We start from the raw sequence: 20869 nt of genomic DNA, 5'->3' as shown, positions 1-20869 counted from the left end.
AGCGAGAAACTGAAGTGTCTGGCTGTTTTGAGTTCCCTCTAGAAGAGGAAACATAACCTCACATCACAGGGGTAAACGTCTCAACAGCAATGTTTTCAGTTTTCATTACTAGACCTGATTAAACCAGTACATGTCTCAGCAGAATAAGCAGCAGCTTTGGCAACAGTCTCTGATTCCACTTTGAATTAAGTTCTTACTGATATGATGATCGGATACCCACACAATCAGCACTACTGTTCTGAGTTCACCTGTTATTGTAGCCAGGCAATGTATGTGCTGTACAATGTGGCAAAGTCCGGAAACAGAAGCTGTCAAAACTGAAAGGGTGAATAAGCTTGTGGACCAAAATATGAAAAGAAACTAACTGGATTTATCTGTAAAGGTCCAGCAAATAAAAATATAAAATTGATAATTAGCAAGCTCCGATTTAAAGAAAAAGCTTCAGTTCTGAGGATTTAGAGGTTCTAGATTAACTGTTAGAACTGATAATAACATTAAACAACAGAAATGTGTGAAATGCACAAATATCTAACTTTTAGCATTAGATTATAACATGTTATAACACAGAATGAAAATCTTGCTATCAAGAAACCGTAGAAATAAGAAAATATGAACTAATAACTTCATTAGGAATTCTGAGAAACTCTATGCTCTACATGACAAAATTGAACATTTTGAAAAGCTAAAGACTCATATTTGATCATGTACAGTTGCTATTACTGTTTTAGTATTAGTATTACTGTGTCACTAAACAAATTGGAATTAAAATTGGAAATATTTTTTCAGTAGGGATGCACAGATATGGAAGTTCTTCAGATTTTTAATCTGGTGATGCCGATACATAAATAACTGAAATATATTATTATAGCGTGGGATTAGAATTCTGGATAAATATTATTTGTCATCAAATATGGGTTTGAAATATCAGTTAACGCGGTTGCATTCCATTGACAGTATTTGTTTTAAATACATCTCTAATGGTATCAGTATAATTTTCATATCAACATGTTTCCTGAGTTATCAGCTACAGCCATTTTCACCTCTTAAAATAGGACTATCAGTCTTCAGTCAGCCTTTTTCTTCAGGTCCAGTTTACCAGGATCAGGAATTCCTGAACTGAGTGGGCTTTCCTGTATTTAAAGGGCGTGAAAAACAGAAATGTTCCACATTTCACAGGTATTTTATCCACAGCTTAATCAGCAGTGTGTGCATGTGTGTGTGCTAATACAGGAAGATGATGGAGGTGTGTGGGGAGGCTGAAAATAAACTTGCCTATGAGCAGAGCCAACATGAGGTCCAGCTGGAGAGAGACATCCTAGATCCACTCAATCAACTAGCAGAGGTGACCACAACCAACAGCTTCAAACTGCTCTACTAACACTGCATAACAAGGAGCAGGGGGTGAAGTTCTCATTTAGCCACATCACCTAATCCCAAATTCAAACCTGTTCAATAGGAGAAGGGGTTGGGAATGTTCCTATTGGACAGTTTTCACTCTGGACAGTTTGCATGGAAATCTTGCTTTTTGAAATGCAACCTCAGGGATTGGAGCTTTATATTAGGTTCACTTTTTTAATCTCTCTTTCTTTCTGTCAACAGGTTGATATTCCTAATATCTTGAAGCAGAGGAAGCAGCTCGCTAAGCTCGTACTGGATTATGATTCTGCACGAGTAAGGTGGGTGCAAGGACAGTGCACTGCGATTTAGAGTGTTTTAATGCACATCTTAACATTCTTTTGTTTACATGAGAGCTTTGAGACAATTCGAGCTATGAATTGAATACATTTAGATGTTGCAATATGAGGCAATATAAATATTTGTGATATTAGACATACGAAAAGATACAAACAAAACTCTTTACTCATTTTCATTTTGCCATAATGTGAATCTGGCAGTTGTTCTTTAAATTGTCACACAATATAGAAACCTATAGAAATGTTCTCATATAACTTGGCATAAAATCTTTTGTACATTGACATCCATTGAAAGTTATCAATTCAATTTAATTTTATTTATCAAGCGCGTGTTGTTTGCAACAAATGTTGTCACAAAGCAGCTTTACAGAGATCCGGGTCTAAGCCTCTTTTGAGCAAGCTAGTGGCAACAGTGGCAAGGAAAAACTCCCTCAGGAGTTCCTTGAGAGGAACCAAGACTCAAAAGTGGAACCCATCCTCCTCAGCCCGGATCATAATAAAAATCAAAACATGAATAAAAACAACAATAAAACAAAACTGAATTAAGAAAGCTATACAAGATGAAAACCTGAGCGAGAATGATAAAGTTCATGCAGATAAACAGTCAGAAGCAGAGTCATGCAGTGAGGTAAGGGTGAATCAATGCACGGTCCCAGAGCAGGACAGCGGGCAGGAGGGTAGTGGAGAGCCAGGTCAGGCGGAACCAGGATTATTACACACTAAGGTGTATTATTCAATAACTTAAGGGACTTCTGTACAATCTGGTGGGGCTGTGTTTTGGTAATAGGTGTTTCTAATAACACATGCAGACCTTTTTAAGGGGTTGAGAAGGTTCCTTCTCCTGTAAAGTTGCTATTCTGGGGATACAATGTTTCTGTGTATCAGCAACAGTATGCATTTTCCTGCACAAAGCACATTTCACAAAATTTTCAATTTCAAGTTTTTTATTTAAAACTTTTATGAGGTGTTAATGGCTTTCTTCTCAGTGTGCATGCACTCGAAAGTGTGATGTTTACAATAAACACCAAGTTGTGTGAAACAAACAGAAGAATCATGCAAACGTTCCTTAAGGAAATCTAAGATGCTGCTGTGCCATGATTTCTTTTAGCGTCTTGATTCTTTGTCTACTTGAAAACAAAGCAATCGCTGATGACTTGCAGCAAGTTGCAGTTGTTTCACCTCCACTAGAAGCTCAGGCCTGATTGGTTTGATTGAAGGTTGTTTCTGATTGGTCCAAGAGCTGTTTATGCAACCCAGTGAATAGTGATTCACAATTTTAGGCCAGAAAACCCAGCGTAGACCAAAAATTGTTGTTACTCCCCTTTCATTTAAAGCCTACTCTTCAGTCACATATCAATTACTTCATTTCAAGTCATCGGTCCATTGGTGGTCTGCAGAGGCAAGACACTGTACAAATAGCTTGAACTTGGTTACATTGATTTTATTAAATTATTTAATCTTTTGTATTGGTGTCTATTTCTTATCAATCCCTGTCTGATCCAGATATCATCAGGCCACCAAAGCGATTCTTACGGCCACAAACAACCTGGCAATGACTGCCAAAGCTGACTCACTCAAGGAGGAGATGGATGAAGCCCATAACAAAGTAGAGATATGTAAGGTATGTGGGCTCTTAATTTATCTAAGTTTTGAGGGAGGGTCTCCCTCCCTGACCTTGTAGTAGAGTGTGTGAAAGGCCATAAGCTTTAGGAGTAACACATTCTTGGGATGACTGATAATCAAGGGCAGGTATATGAGAAGAGTGAACAAAGGGGTTATTGTAAGTTAGTGGAAGTCAATAGCAAGAGAACCTATAGAGTATATAGTCAGTGCAGCCTGATACAGGAATGTGGATATGCTGTCATGTCATATAAAGCTGATTGATGAGGTTTTTAGGAATGTAAGAGTGAGGCATGAGACAGCAACGCATGTTGTCAGGTTAAGGGTGACCTGCATGGCAAAAATTTCCAGAACCATGAAGACCTTTTCACAATACACTATATGCGTCATTATATTTTATATTTCTGAGGTTTGTGAACAGTTTGGAACAGACAAAATTATTTTTAAAAGTCTAGAAAGAACTACAATAAGAGCAGTAATTTGCATAAATATTTATTTATAATAAAAATAGGAGAAATCAAACAACTGTTGAAACCTATGCGCTGGTTGTTGTTGTTTACAGGTTCTATGGTCAATAATGTAAATTAGTCTTTTCATCATATATGCAGTTTTTATAGTGTGCTGATGATATCTATGAGATACTCAGAAAAATGTAAGTTGATGTGAGGGAAGGCTAGTAAATGTATGTTGATGTAGGAGAAACACTGAGGATCTGAAACACAGTCAATTTTACACCAGCATGAACTCTAGATGTGGCCATTTGTCGTTGTTTTAACATTTGAATATGCAAATTTGTTACAGTAGGTTTTTGATTGGATGTATGTATATCATCCCTACTCTGAACACAGATTAAGTGCTTGTATCATTGAAAAGATCATAATTAGTTATATTAAAATAGTTTTAGTGCATTGTAGTATGTAAAACATTGAATAATGATAATTTTAATGATATCAGGTTTTTTTAACTGTAGTTATACACTTTAAAAAGGGTTCTTTAAGGGCTTGTTAGTAACAGCAGTGGTTCTATGTACTGGATCAAAGAAAGATTTGCATGCTTAAATAGTTTTAGCCTGGTTAAAACCTCCTCACATTGGTGGCATTTGTAGAGTTATATATATATATATATATATATATATATATATATATATATATATATATATATATATATATATATATATATATATATATAACCTTTTCTAAAAGGGTTGGATTATAGCCCCAAAAAGGGTTCATTTGTAAAGGCAATGGTTTTATATAGGGCCATGACAAGACAAAGGGTAGTCTGATGACAAAGGGTAATCTTTTACAGCTATATAGAACCTTTTCTAAAAGAGTTGAATTAAAGCACCAAAAGGGTTTCACTATGGTTAGGAGTCAAATAATCCCTTTTGCTTAAAGTGTACTGATGTATTTTTGCCTCTCAAAGTCACAGAAAATCCTTTAAAGAGATTGTATTTAATGAGAATTTAATTGAGTGATTATCATATACAATGATTGTATTTATATATATTATATTCATATTGCCCTCTCATTTGAAGGATAGAAGTGGACTGCTAGTGGACTGATCTATGCATAGTCCACAGTGCCTTTTGTTTTGGTGATTTTAGCTTGAACTACAGTAAATTACCTGCATGTATTGTTCTCCTGAGATGTTACATAGCTTGGGGCTTATATAATGAATGTCTTGCTAAGTGTAAAACCATCTGTTCTCTTTAGGATCAGCTGGCTGCTGATATGTACAATTTCTCTTCCAAGGAGGGAGAATATGCTTGTTATTATGTCATGGTGAGTTTTTCCTCTGTTGTGTAAAGATCCACAGGCTTATCCACAGGCACTTTGCCCTAGTGTTTCCCATTTAATATTTGAGCTACTTCTTCAAAGACAGCACAGTTTCTGGAACTCATTCTCAGAATTGGCTTCTGTCAAATGTTCGCCTGCTGATGGTTATACGTTCTTTTTGTTCCTGATAAAGTCACGCAATCAAACTTTTGCTTGCTTGTCAGTTGTTAGAGGCCCAGGCTGAATACCACAGAAGATCTCTGGCTTCCATTGAAGGTCTTCTGCCCATCATCAGATCACAGCAAGGTATGGAATTTACTGTTCGTTTCAGTCTAGGGTAATCTGTTATTTTGTTTTTTTTGTTTTGTAAATCTGTTAATACTGTTATTTTCATTAATAATGAGGACTAAGAGAATAAGCACTAAGAGAATAAGAGTCAATCAGGCTTTGGCTCTTACTGTGAAAGAGCCTTGGGAGAAATGAAAACATCTACTATTATTAAAATTGGCAGCTAATATTTGTCTGTTTACTTAGCAGGTCCATTTTAACCCTTTCACAAGTAAGGTCCCACCACAGGGGCCAGCCACTGCAAATCCCAGGTTGGGACAGTCCCACCCATGGGATTGGATCATTCAGCTTCAAATGTTATACAACAGTCAACTTTAGTCAGTGCTTTCAAATCTATATGCTTTCCCCAGCACGTATTGTACACTCCTATGATGTCTTACCCTCGTTTGTCACTAAACACTTTGCGGAAATGCTCCATGCTTTTAAATTTTTAACCGTCTTGTGACATAACCTCAGTATTGCTATCAAGTGTAAAACGTTGTAAAAAACACGGCTCTCGTGAGGCTGAAGTTACTGGCCAGCATTTTACTGGATATTTCTGTTCCACCTTTAGGGTGGAATTTCAGCTTCAGGCAGCTTTTATTGCTAATGACATTTTATGTTATTATGTTATATCTCTACAGTGATATTAAAATATAAATATGTATATATTAGTTATATCCATTGACACAATACTCAAGGTCATGAAGTTTCACCACTGTACATGATTATACTTAATAATAAGTAAACAAAATTGATCTAATATCGTCTACAGGTATAGCCTGCTGTTTACCCATGCTGTCTGGTAGATGACGTGCAGCTGATATTGTGTAAAGGTCATATTATGGTACTCCACTTGTACATGTGCTGAAAGACCTCTGAACTCTGGGCAGAACAATACAGACAGCCAAAACTCGCTTGCAGAAAGGTTAATCTATGATTTGTTAAATTGTGTGACAGAGTTTAATTATGGGATTGTGACACCCTGGTTTAATCCTCCTTGGGTCGTTATTTTAGCTCCCTCCTAATGATTTTTTATGTAGCTTTCACCAAAGTGTTATTTCCAATAAGAAAAATCCAGCATGTACCGGTTCTGTTCACAGTGATGGTTAAAACAAAAATGAACGCTGACATGGTTTAGGAACAGAGCCGGTTGGTATTTTGGCAGCTCTCTCCTGCTGTAAAGCAGAAGTGCTCCTCGCCCATCTGTTTCTGAAGCTCTTTTCAGCTTGAATTACTTTGAGTGAGAGTTAAACAGTGGAGAATGTTGTCAGTGCCATGAGGATTAGTCAGTGTAGTCAATCACTCAAGACTTGGCAAACGGTTGGTAGATCAGGCACTATTCAGATGCTATGTGTGCTATGCGTGTCTGATACTGGGTATAAATCAGCTCGCGCTGTGAAGCCTCGCGTATCTTTTATGGTTACACTCGTCTGCTTATGATTTCTGACCGCTTCCTGCCGTAATTCAAGTCAAACAACCTGAGCTGGCAAACTGTAAAACACACCCTAACCTTGTTCTCTCTCTCTCTCTCTCTCTCGCTCTCTCTCTCTCTCCCTCTGCTGTCCAGACACATGGACGGAGAAGCCAGCGTTTGGCACAGCTCTGGAAGAGCATTTGAAACGCAGTACCCGAGAGATTGCTTTGCCCATAGAGGCGTGTGTGATGATGCTGCTGGAGACCGGCATGAAAGAGGAGGTACACTCTTAAACACGAAGGGGCCAAAAAAAAGTTATATGGGCACAGCATAGAAGGGTTACTTTTGGTTCTTTCCAATTGGTTGGTTCTTTAGAAGAATATTTTTATTAATAAGATGTGAGAGTTTAAAGGACCTCCACATAATCTAAAAAACTTATACCAATTAGTGCTGGGCGGTAAGCCGGTTCATTCGGTATACTGTTTATAATTTGCACTACAGTCTGCTTTTCATGCAAATTTTTAATGTGCATGAAGTCTAGGCGGTGAGCAGAATGGTGATAGTTTCAGTATCATGATAATTAATTACTTGCATGTTTCAATACACAGACAGCATAGTTAGTTCTGTTTGCTTAGACTGTTTTTATTAGACACTAAACCCAGGTTTTCATTAAGTTACAACTTATCAAACCTCATAATACTGGGATACATATTGTAAAATCGTGAAAATATTTGTGCCATCTGTAAAACCTAACTCAATTGAACATGTAGGTTTACATGATTTAAAAGTATCACAAGACAGCTTAACCTAATATACAACAGTAAATAAACAATGTGAAATAGATATAATATACATGTAATTAAAGAAAATAAATATGTAGGTGAAATTAAGATACAGGAATGAGAAATGCAAGAATTAAGATAAATGGAATACAGTGAAAAATATAGCCATGAAGTTATTCAAGTTTATGAAGCAGTATCTTAATTTATACACAACGCTACAAAGACTGGATCATGTGAGCATCTGGTCAGTCAGCTGGTTTGTCAGGGTTCACAGGAATCAAGGAATTTACATGATCCAAAAACATAATACATAAATCACAAAACAAAATACAGTAAACATTTCCTATTGCTTCTATGGTAATCTGGTAATCAGCTGTGCTTGCTTAATTACAATTGTTGCAGTTGTAAAATATCAAAATCTAGATGTTTTCTAATGTTGTTCAGACCTCTTGGAACTCAAAACCCTTCTTTTAGCTCCAGGCTTGTGGAAGTGTGACTACCAGTATTGATGTTAATGTAACGTTTACTTCTCCTTTCTGCGTTTGCTTCCAGACCACTCTCTAATAATAGGACTGAAACGAGACAGCTATTTCCTCCCAAGACCTTTTATTATCACAGTGAAAATTCCTTCCGTGTGTAAATGAATCGAATTTCCATATATCATGTATTGTCTATCGGCTCTTTCGTTACACACTGTCTAATTTCTATATACTTATACATATTCCAATTCTCTTGTCGCAGGGGTTGTTCCGTATCGCTGCAGGAGCCTCTAAACTAAAGAAACTGAAGGCAGCGCTGGACTGTTCCACTTCCCAGTTGGAGGAGTTCTACTCTGACCCCCATGCTGTAGCTGGTATGTTTCGTTTTAAGTAACCCAGCGTTTCTTCTTATGCTCAAAGAGGAACCCAAAGAAGCATGTGATGCCCTCAGGTTATACATGCACTTTGCTCCAAAGTGTGTGTGTGTGTGTGCATGCTGCAGAGTAATAGCAACATTTCCTACAGTGTCAAGGTCACCTCACTCTAGCTGGTGATATTTGAGCAGGCAGTTAAGCACTTACAAGTCACAGTTATTTCTGGAAATGAGAAAAGCATGGTCTAACTAGATGTATTATTCTCACAATATTACTCATAGCTTGTTGAATAGACAATAGTGCAGATTCCAAGCGTTCAATCAATACCACATTTGTGTCTGTAAACAGAAGCAGAGAAATTATTTATGATATTAATTCAGTAAAAGGTATTGCTAGACCATTCTTTAGGCCTGATTTTGTCATTGACCCTTAAAAGAAACCTGGCAGTACAGACCTGCTAATACTGAATCTGGAATGTTAATGTTATTCATTGGGCAACTGTGTAAATAAAAATTATGTAATTACATAATATAGTAATATATCGTCCATGCACTGCAAAAACCTTGTATCATAAGAATGGCAATTTTATAGGAGAAGGGAAAAACATTTTATTTCAAACCACAGAACAACGGCCAGATGTAAAACCAAAATGTAAAAACCAAAAGTAAAAATGGAGAAACATGGGATTGTGTGATAATCATAGTAAAGTCAAATGCAAATGTTTGTGCACCCTGGTAAAATTATGTGTTTTGAGTAAATTGACATTCTCTCAGAGAACACATTTGTACACATAACTAAAGCATAACTGATTTGCTGAATGTAACATTTAACAATAATATTTAACAATTAAATATGGTACGATTCCCGGTCTGGGTGACTATGCTACGCTACACCAATAAGAGTTCTTGGGCAAGACTCCTAATATTACATTGGCCCAGCTCTGTAATACGAGTAACCTTGTAAGTCGCTCTGGATAAAAGTGTCAGCTAAATGCTGTAGTTTAATACTAGGGGTGGAAATCTTTAGGCACCTCACGCTTCGATTTGGGTGTTGGGTGTATGCTTTGGGGTTGCTTGCTCAATGGTCCTTTAATTGTCAGCAAAGAAAAACACCTGGTTGTAGCATCCAAAGTAGTTCCATACACTAGCTTTCAATGCAGAAGGTGCCAGAATCTCTCACCCATCCATGTCACATACTGTCTGATGCTGCACTTCCACACCCTTGTGGTCCATCAACCTCACATCAGTTTTTGATATTTGTGAATGGATACAGAATTGGCCACTTCAGCATCAAGGAGCATCTATGAATCAGGTTTCCCCCTCCCCTATTCGATGCTGTTGTGAAGCTTTAGAAGCCCTACACTTCAGGTCTGTAGGTTACTGTTTTAAGAGCAACATAGAAAGCTTTTGAATTCAGCTGTTCTTCCATTTCTTACCTAAAGAAATGTTTTTTTTCCCTCAGAACCAGCCTAACCTGATTTCATGGTTGTAACTGAAGCTTGCCATATTGCTGCGAGCACTGGAGCGTGGTTCAGTCTTGCCATGAAACAAACTGATTCTGTTCCATCTGTATGTTTTTCATTGTTTTCCCATGGTCAGGAGCCCTGAAGTCTTACCTGAGGGAGCTGCCTGAGCCTCTGATGACCTTCCAGCTGTATGATGAGTGGATTCAAGCATCAAAGTAAATGATACATGGCTACATACTACATGTTCTATACACACATAAAGTATCAAAATTTCATCAGAAAAAAAGACAGAAACGCTCGCAAAAATATAGAAACCACATGCACCTCTCAGACATACTTGTTTCATTACTGAAAGCTCTTTCCTTTCTTCGCTTTCTGTGTCTGTCACCTTTATGCAGTGTTTCTGACCCAGATAAACGACTCCAGGCTCTGTGGGTGACATGTGACAGCTTGCCAAAGGCCAACAAGGCTAATTTGAGGTACACAAAGTCACCTTCGGTTTTATTGCCCCTTTTAGCCAACCTGATTTGTCAGTAAGACCTCTTATTTTCTTTTTTTAAAGGTATTTGGTGAAGTTTCTGGCCAAGCTAGCTCAGGATAGTGAGGTTAATAAGATGACCCCAAGCAACATTTCCATTGTACTGGGACCCAACCTGCTTTGGGCCAAGACTGAAGGGTAAGGATAGAGCCTATTTAGTTTAGAATTTAATTTGACCTTTGAGAAATGTCGCCATGCCCAGTGGTTCAGACACTGTACTCACTCACAGTGCATGACTTCAGATGTTGTACCTGATTTTCTGTTATGTTTCCAGATCCCTTGCTGAAATGGCAGCTGCGACCTCTGTCCATGTGGTGACCATAATTGAACCTATTATCCAGCACGCAGACTGGTTCTTCCCAGATGGTAAAACTGTGTACTTTACCTTAATATGAGTACTCCTCCAGTATAGGACATACAGGCTGATCCTCTTAGAAATGTGAAGTAAGCTTCTAATTTTAATCTGACACTTTAAGAGGGCAGAATCTAGCAAATACTAAAACATTTGGGAATTTTGGTAAAGTGGCATTTGCAGCAAACGTCAATTATACAGAGTTACAGTAAACTGAATATGAACCAATGGAGAGATTAGCCCTGAACTGAGCAGCAGCCAGTAAAATGGAGCATTTCCTCAGTAGTCCTCAACAAGGTTTTAACAGCTGGGCCAAAAATGTCAGAAAACAGCTGCACTCTTACATTTTACACATTTTACACTCTTACAAATTCTACACTTTGAAAATATCTAAATTGATTGATACCTTCAGAAAGTGCTTCTCACTGCTGCAGGCTTTGAATAGTGTCTGGTAATGCATCTCTAAAAATGGGTAAAATCCTAGACTGAGCCTAAAGCACTCATTCCTTTAAAATATGCCTGGATCGGCCCTAATTTCTAATAGTTGCATAATATATTACATAGTTATGTAAAAAATTACATTTACAATCGTGGTTTAGCTGATTTTAGCGACAAAAAAGTTCTAGTAAGGACTCTGTTATGACCCAGTTAGTTGAGTCAGGTGTGTTGCAAGCAGGTAGTGTAGAAGGCTGAATTAATGAACCCTGATCTAGCAGATTTGAGTCCTTTGTCTTTGAGTTAAGGTTTATTGTCTGTCGTCTGTTTGCTTATTTGTCAGATGTGGACTTCAATGTGTCCGGCATGTTTGCTATGCCGACCGCCTCCATGCACCAGCTAAGCTACCCAGGCACCCCCGAGCCCGAGCCGTCTACAATCGACAGGAGGCGCCCGGGCAGCCTGGGGGGACTAGAGGCTGAGAGCCCCCGTAAAGACAGGTACCCATCCTATCCTCGCCTTCACAGACAAGACTCCAGAACCACAGCTGTGTCTGCTCTCTATGTAGTGGCCAATGAGACTGTCACAGTCAAAGCAGACAGTCCAGCTGTGCCGCAAGAGGCTGTGTAGTTGCTTGCGCCGTTACTTTATCCGTTTCCCAACCTGTTTTGTCTTTCAGAACTTATCGATTTGTGTATGGCTTATCAAATCAATAAAATGTGTTGTCTTTCCTGGTCTAAAATGGTAAAATGAGTGACATTATGTGGTTGTTATGGGTCTTAATGAGTCATTCAGGTTCTCATATGACTTACCTGGGCCGCCCCTTCAGTAACTCGGGTCTCCAATGGATTAGATGTGGCTGAATTTAACATAACAATGTTATTGATTAACTATAAAGACAAAGACAGGTTCGAGAATCTCCTGATGTAGCCAGGCCTCTCAAGAGTATGCAAAGTGTGACTAGCATCGCACCACACCCTCAGGCAGTGCCTGCTGACTAAGTGACAGGAGTTCAAAGGTTGAAAAGCTGAAAGGTCTTCTCAGTCATGTGGGCTTGTATCGTACAGAGCTTCTTTAGTAGAACTTTAAAAGGAGCTTGTTGATTGAGTTCCGACTGCTGACTAAATGGATCTGAGGCTTTGAGGAGGATCAGGAGAATTGGTTGCAAATTCAAGCATCTGCATTCTCATACACTCTTAACACATAAAGGTTCTTCAAATAGTTCTTTGAGCAATGCCATAGAGGAACCACTTTTGGTTCCATAAAGAACCATGTTTGTAATGGAGATGATAATAGAGTGAGCGTCAAGAATGTTCACATTGGTAAAGAACCTTTCCATCAAGTTATAGTTCTTTAGACCAATAAGATGTTCTTTTTTCTATTACAAACTTTAAAGTTATTTATGGAACCAAAAGTGGTTCTCCTGTGGAATCGTTTAAAGAACCATTTGAAGAACGTTTAAGAGTGTGCACCCAGTTTTTAGTTACTAGCGGACACATCCAACAATGACTAAGAGAGCTTGCCAGTGGTAACATCTGGATTTGCTTAGGTGGTCCTTTGTGAATAAGTTCTTAACCTCCTAAACTGAAGGCTTACTATTGAGTTATTAATCTCAGGACTTGCTATTCAGCATCGACTAACAATGAATTGGTGACTATATAAAACAATTTAAGACGGCATTTATGTTTTAGTATGTACTTAAGCTGCTTTAAGGTAGTCTAAGGTAGCAAAGCCAAGTCCCAAACCAGTTGCTTGTAACACACACTGTAAAATGACTAATGATCTCTGTGTGAGGCCCTATCCTGTTTCTACCCTGGCTTAGTTACTGTGTATGAGTGTGTATGAGTGTAGTGTGGTGGTATCTCTCTCTCTTCTCTGGGCTCTAATGGCTCTCTGTCACCATAGGTGGAGCTCTGTCAGGTGTGAGTGTTTCATTCTCTCCCCTCTCCCCCCCCCTCCCCATAGCCCCGCTAGCAAACCGCCGGAGCACGCTCCTCGTAGAGGCGCCACTCTAAATAGAAAGCAGCACTCTTCCCCTTCCTTCCAGCCCCCTCTACCTCCGGTGGAGGCGGGGGAGGCCCCCCCACAGTCACCGGTAGGGGGCTCGGAGGCTGGTCTGGCAGCAGCTATAGTGGCTCAGACCCAGCAGCCTTTAGGCCAGCAGCAATCTGCTGAAGATAGCAGGTAAGGACCGTTCGTAAAATGTCATTAAAAAGACCCCCTTTTCCACCTCCATGCTGCAGCTGCCAATGAGAAATCAGGAGCATCTCTCGCTCTGCCCCACCTTCAGCTGTGAGATGATTACACGCTGAGTTAAGCAATCTTTCAGCACAACTCTATCAATGTTTTCTTTTAATAAATCTTCTGTACTTGTAATTAAATAGGCTTTGCTCACACTGCAGGGCAAATCTGATTTGTTTCTCAAAACTGTTTAATAATATGCTGATTAGGTAGGGGCAGGTAGACACATAGATAAACATAGATGTTACATAGATAACCTTAGATGTTGATGTGTACAATCACTAAGCATTACTACAGCTAGCTAACATGTTAATCACGCTGTATTTTTGACTTTTTATTAATTACAGCATGAACAGATTGTGATATAAGTGCAGGCTGACCTGAAGTCTTTAGCAGTTACAGCAGTTTCTGTAACTCTACAGCATACACAGTAGCACAGTTCCTTAATGTGTTCTAAGCTTCAGTTCTCCACATTTAAACTATACCACCAACATTCTTCACTCACATTCTGATGTGCTGTGGCCCAAATTATAAAAAGAAATCCCCAAAAAACATGAAATCCGATCTGACTAGTCGTACATATCCATTAATCCAATCCAATTTGAAGCTGCATAAAAATGAGGGTAAAAAAAACTCACATGGCTTTTGCCATTTAGAAAGCAGAAAATCTGTCCTGCTCAAATTAAATATACAGCAAAATCAAATTTGAACTGTTTATCTCAGTGAAGCCTAACCCTTCACATGGAGATCTGCCTTCCTGTAGGTTTCATCTCCAACTTAAATCAGGTTCAGCTAATTATGAACTTCTGGTCATACCTAAATCACACCTATTAAATGGATTCGGTTTAGGATTGGAGCTCATCTCTGTAGTCTCCTCAAGATCTAATACACCCCAGGCAAGGAATTAAGGACTTCCATTGACAATTGCTAGCTGGATATGGTGTGATACAAAAGGGTTGGACCTTAATCATCATTAAATCCTCAGCAAGTAACTAGTAAAAGATTCATTAACAGTGTTGCCGCCAACCCACATCTTGGAGATCAGTCTTCCTTCAGGTTGCACTTTCAATCTAAATCTTAACACAGCTCATGCCAGTAATCAATGACTTTCATTGACAATCATTAGCTGGATCAAGTGTTGTGGATAAGGCTTAGAGATAAACTCTGCAGGAACTCCGGGAGCACAGATCCCAAATCTGTCAACACACCAACCCTGCTCCTGGAGATAATAATAATGGAATGCAATGGAGAAATATGGACCAGGCATGGTGGAAAAGGGTTGGAGCTCAACCCTGCTGAAACGTAGAGGTCCAGGAGCAGGGTTGGTGACCGCTGTCCTAAATCATCATTAGATCATCTACAAGTAAGTAAAATCTATCAGAATAGAGTGATTTACCTCATGGCTTCAGAGGTCTGAGGTGAAGCTTGTCAACTTAGATGTTAAGGAGCATCAAGGGCTTTCAGATACTAGTCCGAGTCCGGAAGCTTCTTAGTCAGCTGTCTGCTCAGACTGATCACGCTCTCGCAGTGGCTCCTCACAGCCAGCAGTTTCCGCCTTCCGTCCATTCTTCCTGGTGTTTCCTCTCTTAGTCATCTCTGAATCACTGTCCCCTCTGTTGTCTGGAGACTAACTGTGACTTTTTTTCCTAAACATCTGAAATAACAAAAAATGAAATGTATTCTTTGCAGAAGAATCGCATGGCATGTTTTCTTGTCAGAGAAGCAGTGATCTTTTGCAGATTTGCCTGTACATTTTTCTACCTATTTTTAGCAAAATAATCCCTCAGCATAACCTCACCTTTCTTTCATAGCATGACAAGCAAGAATCAACAAGATTACATTCATACACTGACAGATGCAGTTTGCAGTGTTTTTAATGACAGGTCTGTTTTGTCCAACAGTAGTGTTGTTCGAGAGCCAGCCTCCACACCTCCATCCCTGAGGAATGGGCCAAGAGGCCCTGTTGGAACTCCTACACAGCTGACTGTTGAGACCCCAATGTCTGCTTCAAAGGGCCCCAGTCCACACATGGTGCGCAGAGGTAAATACCAAAACTAAGCCTGGCTAATAAATCCGTAGTGATAATTATCATGAACTATAGATACTGAGAAATCTGTCCTGTTTCCACTTGTAATCTCAACTCTAATTGGAACACCTTTTGTCATTAGTCATTAACACAGATGTTCACTTACTTTTTCTAGCCTGCACTGCGGTGCTCAGTTCAAGACATTAGTAGGCAATACAATTATTTGTGTGTTACTAGTTTAGTTAGTTTTTGTTTGTGTATATGTGAGGATATATATAATAGTGTATTATAATGTTAACTATTGCTGTTGATTGCCATTGCATTTAAACCCCATGATTTATGCTTTTAGGTACCAAAAAGCAGGCCCCTGCTCCACCCAAAATAGCCCCCAGCCCCTCTCCCTCCCCAGCCCAGACCCCTAAAGCTGTACTTACCCCTTCCACCCCAGCCCCTAGCCCAATGGCCAGCACCCCTCAGCCAGCAATCATACCTCGCCGCCACTCCAACAACCAAATACCCATCCAGGCCCCGAACCACCCTCCTCCACAGCCCCCTCCCCAAAGCACAGCAGAGCCAGAATCGTCCCCGCCCAGCACTCCCACCCCCCCAGATACTCCTCCGCACGACGGCCTTCAAAGCACCCAACTTTCCTCCTTCCAGTCTGGCTCTCTTCCTCGTCGGCCCATACCCAGACCACGGCCCAGGCCTAGCGTCCCTCCGCCCCCACAGCCTGTTGGCGACGATGCTAACGGGGTCTGCACATCCGCATCCAAGATCATCACGGGTAAGAGCTAAACAGCATCCTTCATTCTTCGTTTTTTTTATTTAGCATGAATGATGAAGTGCCCTGCTTTCCCCCCAGTCACTTAGCACTGTACTAGTAAGTGTGGAGGTACAATACAGGACAGACAATCGGAACAGAACTCAATTATCTTGTATCCCTCTTATAGATTTAATCACAGAAAGAGCATTAGCGACAAGAGCCTTAGTGAGGTCTAGCTCACGCCAGGCATTAGGCATGGTGCCAAAGTTCAAGAGAGTCCTATTTTATTGGCAGTACTTCTCTACAAGGACTAGACAAGCTGTGTGTGTGCATTTGCACACCTGTGTTACCAATGGATGCAACTTAAAGTAGCTGAATGCATTCTTTAGATGAGGTGTCCACAAATATTTTGGTATAGTGTATCTGGAGTATCCATTTCTATAACCTAGAGGTTGTCAGAGCCACAAGCTACTTACTGAGCCACTGCTCTTTTCAAATTCAGGAAGGAAGCTAGTTTTAAAATAAAAGGACAGTAAGACATTTTTCCCTTTTTAGCAGAAAAGGCACGGAAATGTGGAACATATGAGCAAATTATAAGACTATTAAGCGTGACAAAAAGCTGAGGGGATTTAGTTTCGTCATATTGAAAATCATCTAGCTCATTAATATCTCATTGTTCAGAGAAAACCAACTCCAGCTGCCCAGAATCTTTCCCCACATCGTTATATATGGGGATGGAAAGTCACAAATTTTCACTAAGAGAAAGTTCTTCTTTGTCTTTACACTTGAGCTCGCAAAAACAGTACTGATGTATTACTGACTGATCTCCACATACTTCCACAGGTTGAGGATCATTGTGGAAGGTAGTAAACAGAATACTTGTTCTGCTGTTTTTATTATCAGTTCTACAGCTTCTAGCATCATCATTTCAACGTTCACTTTTCATCTGACCATCCATCTTAATTCCATTAGCCACTCATATTTCATTAATTGCTTCCAAAGGAATTTAAACTAGACCTTTTGGTACATTCTGTTTTGGCAAAGGCAGCTTTTTATACAGTGCTAAAACTGTAGAACTGCAGACCATGCATGCTGTAGACCAAGGGTGCCCAAACGTTTTGTGTTGGTGGGCCAAAGTGCAATGTGTGTGGTGGGGTGAGGTCCAAAGAGACAAAAACAAGCTTACAAATAAAAGTTAGTAGTTTTAAATCTAGTTCTTAGAAGTGTATTTCATTACAGGACACTGTATTTTGTTACTAGCATTCATATAAAAAGACATTTTATTTGAAAACAAGAATTTAATGTTGGTGTTTTAATATGTTACTGTTGGGCTAAATCAAACCACAAAACCGCAAGCTGCTCTTTGGACAGCTATAGAATTGTCTATAGCTGCCCAAAGTGCAGTTTGCGGTTTTGTGGCTTGACTTGCCCAACAGTAATGTCTGAACACCTACCTTAAATTCTTGTTTTCCATTAAAATATGTATTTTTACATATTTTGTTGTGCTGTGAGTTGTGCTACACCTTTAAAAAGTTGAGCTACACCTTAAAAGTAAAGGTTCTACAAATGATTATTTAAACACTGATATGGAAGAATCATTTTTTGATCAAAAAACAAACAAACCATGGGCCTAAATCAGCAGTATCTTTTTGAAAGTTTTCCTAAATTTGTTCTTGAGAAGAATCCCAACAAAAAGTCTACATCAAACTTATGAAGTGCTTTTAAACAGCATAATTGTTCACAGCTCTGCTCTTACAATGATGGATCCAATTGTTCTCTTAAATTGAACAAATCCTAAATAAGAAAACATTGAAAACTGCCCAAGAAATGTCTTCTTAAGAACTGTTGGTGAATGAGGCTCAGTGTTTGTCAAAGAGGTTTGTGTGTGTGAAGAACTTTGTAAAGGCTTAAAGAACCTTTACATGATGTAAAGGTCTGCTGCCAATTTAAAGGAGCTTCATATATTGATTCATATATAAGTACTTCTTTTATGTCCTCAGTCTAGGAACCATTTGTATCATCTTTATTTTTAAGAGTGAAATCAAAGCTGGTTGGTTCATCTCAATCTAAATGCTTGAATATATGTGAAACTTTTCACTAGTTTTCAGCGATAAGAAAAAGAGATGAGTGAAAAACAAATCAATTTCCCAAGATAGTTCAAATGCAAATCTGCCTCACAGCTGGAATCTGACTGCTCTTAGTTTTTTTTTAGTTTTTTTTTAGCCCAAACCAAAAAGAAACTTCCTTCATAGAAGAGGAGATCTGGCCCTTTTGGCTTTGGTAAACCTGACCAGTGTCATCAGTGTTGTTCAACTCTTTTAGGATATAATGATAGGAAACTTGAAGAACCCCTTTTTAGGCCTTTGGTTTTTCACCATTGTGGTAGCTGATGCCCCTTGTGGTCTCAACTAGAAAATTAGTCTTAATAATAAGCTGAGTCTAATCTAGCCCAGGGGTCTGTTTAGAGACCACTACCACTTAGACTTAATTCAACTAGAACTGGGGGTGGAATTTTCTCATGGTTGCTATAATAAAAATAGTAAAGTGCAGTATTGCAGGCATTTCCAGAGATTATGTGGAGCATTACTGAAGGAAAAATTCCACTGACTCGTCTTGGACGCTTTGTCTGTCCATTCTGAATGCAGCCAAGTAAAGGCCAACGGCAGGAAACATATGGATCGCTATGGCCAGTAGTGAAAGAGGCACTGGAGAATTCTCTGAAATGGATGGAACATTCTTTTCATTTTACCTTTGTCTACTGTATCATTAGCCCTAATCTCTGTTTTATCTTTCCTTCATTATTCTGGTGGCTGTAGACTCGTAGAAGGCTCATTTATACTGTAAAAGGGTTTCAGGATTAATACCATAGTATGTTAACCAAGGAAAGATACATCCTTTAGACCTCCTTATTTTTTTCTAATATTGAATTTTGTTTAGAACAATTTCACGTGGTTTGAGGCAAGTGTGTGATCATTTGCATTAGTGTTTGGAATCACTTATTAGTAGGGAGGTGTGAAAAATGACGGACGTTTTTCCCAGAATGCCAAACAGAGATGTAGATCATTTTTTAAAAAAGGAGAAAATGCTGAGATCTTGTCACTGCAGTGCAAAGCTAATGAAGCACATTTTGGACACCAAATGTATTCACTGATCATTTGCACTTTATTATTATTATTATTATTATTATTATTATTATTATTATTAGATCTGATCTGTTGAGTCCTGGTGGCATGAGGGTATGTGCAGAGTGTAATAGTTTAAGTGAAAAGGTTTGCCTCAATAAAACTCAGTGCATGCTGCTCGACAGTCAGAGCTCTTCAATGGTAATGGAAAGTTCAGCAGCTGCCAGCCGTCCCCCCCTCCAGACCGCTCTGCCGTTTCACCACGCGGCTCAGCCGCTGTCCATCTGCATGCGCACAAACACCTCTGATCCAGCACTCAGCACCTCAAACTCATGACCTCCTCTTCTTTCCAGCTCTGGTCATTTACTCTTTCACTGTTTGGGGGACTAATCTCATTTTACAATCAGTTGTGACCACCGCCACCATCACATGCGTGCAGCCTGTGAAGTAATTACTGAGTAATGAATGATGAATGAACTGGGTGTCCTGATGCATGATGTGGCATTGTTAAACTGTTGCAGATGTGTGACCTGCTGCCTGTGAACTGTGCGTTGAATGGCAGGCTATGGTAAGGATGGGGGCCTGTAAGCTAATTAATGTGTAGTGTTGCTGGGAGTCGTCGAGCCAGCCTGTCTGTGTGTAAACGCTTCTGCACACTAACCCACCCTGCTTTTCTGGGGTAACGCTAGCTAGCCTGCATGTGGAATGAAACATATAAGCGTGCTGCCTCTTGCTTTATGCAACAGTCCATATCTGTCGGCTCCTTTCACAGATTCATTTAGGGATTCACTGTAAAACACATAAAAACGCTATAAAAGTACTACAGAATGTTCTTTAAGCAATGCCATGGAAGAACGTTTGGTTTGGTTCCATTAATTTTGTGTGTGAAGAACCTTTTAGGGTGGGTTTCTACTTGTAGTTTTGTTTCCTTGGTCTGAATCAAGCTAGGAAATTATACAATGTTATACAAATGTTAATCCAATCAAAATTAGAGGGGAAAAAATGTGGCGTATGACGTAGATTGAGGCTGCAAGTAGAGGTCTGCACAAGGCAGGTGTGTTTATGGGTCCTTCATGATCCACAAAAAAAAAATAGCTGATAGGATAAAATTTACATTTATTAAATCACATCATTTTGATATCATTATTAAACCACATTTTTGATCATTGATAATTGCATTTTATTGCCATGGAACGATGTATATTAAAGCTGTAAAATCTGACCTTACTGTGGCAGCATCCCAACTTGCACGCTTCTTTAGTTGAGGCACCTACACTAATGAATGCTATTCTAATGTTGACTAGTTATGCAACACTGTGTATAGTGTGGTAGCATGTGGTTTGGGACACAGCCCCGCTGTACTAAGCAAGTACACTAAGCGTTAGCAGAAGTACAGAAGTACAGAATCATAGAAACCTGGGCGGGTCCGCACAGAGCCTCACCCTTGACCAGAGTT

At 39.4% G+C, this 20869-nt stretch overlaps 1 protein-coding gene across 6 annotated transcripts in view; it reads left to right on the top strand.

Moving 5' to 3' along the window:
• arhgap17b (Rho GTPase activating protein 17b) overlaps positions 1 to 20869 on the top strand; it is a 45832-nt gene that overhangs the window by 21524 nt on the left and 3439 nt on the right. For 2 of the 6 annotated variants that reach the window (XM_072693682.1, XM_072693681.1), the window contains exons 5-19: positions 1231 to 1342; positions 1600 to 1676; positions 3198 to 3315; positions 5030 to 5098; positions 5317 to 5398; positions 6990 to 7117; positions 8360 to 8471; positions 10070 to 10151; positions 10335 to 10415; positions 10499 to 10612; positions 10749 to 10840; positions 11605 to 11761; positions 13227 to 13445; positions 15404 to 15543; positions 15878 to 16312. In XM_072693682.1, the coding sequence (XP_072549783.1) occupies positions 1231 to 1342; positions 1600 to 1676; positions 3198 to 3315; positions 5030 to 5098; positions 5317 to 5398; positions 6990 to 7117; positions 8360 to 8471; positions 10070 to 10151; positions 10335 to 10415; positions 10499 to 10612; positions 10749 to 10840; positions 11605 to 11761; positions 13227 to 13445; positions 15404 to 15543; positions 15878 to 16312 (2018 nt within the window). Of the gene's footprint in view, positions 1 to 1230; positions 1343 to 1599; positions 1677 to 3197; positions 3316 to 5029; positions 5099 to 5316; positions 5399 to 6989; positions 7118 to 8359; positions 8472 to 10069; positions 10152 to 10334; positions 10416 to 10498; positions 10613 to 10748; positions 10841 to 11604; positions 11762 to 13226; positions 13446 to 15403; positions 15544 to 15877; positions 16313 to 17134; positions 17155 to 19934; positions 19982 to 20869 lie in introns of all 6 variants that reach the window. The other 4 variants (XR_011980693.1, XM_072693683.1, XM_072693684.1 and 1 more) reach the window with 4 other exon arrangements.

The sequence above is a fragment of the Salminus brasiliensis genome, chromosome 12 (assembly GCF_030463535.1).
Source record: "Salminus brasiliensis chromosome 12, fSalBra1.hap2, whole genome shotgun sequence".
NCBI lineage: Eukaryota > Metazoa > Chordata > Actinopteri > Characiformes > Bryconidae > Salminus > Salminus brasiliensis.
This window is presented reverse-complemented; position numbering and strand designations above follow the sequence as displayed.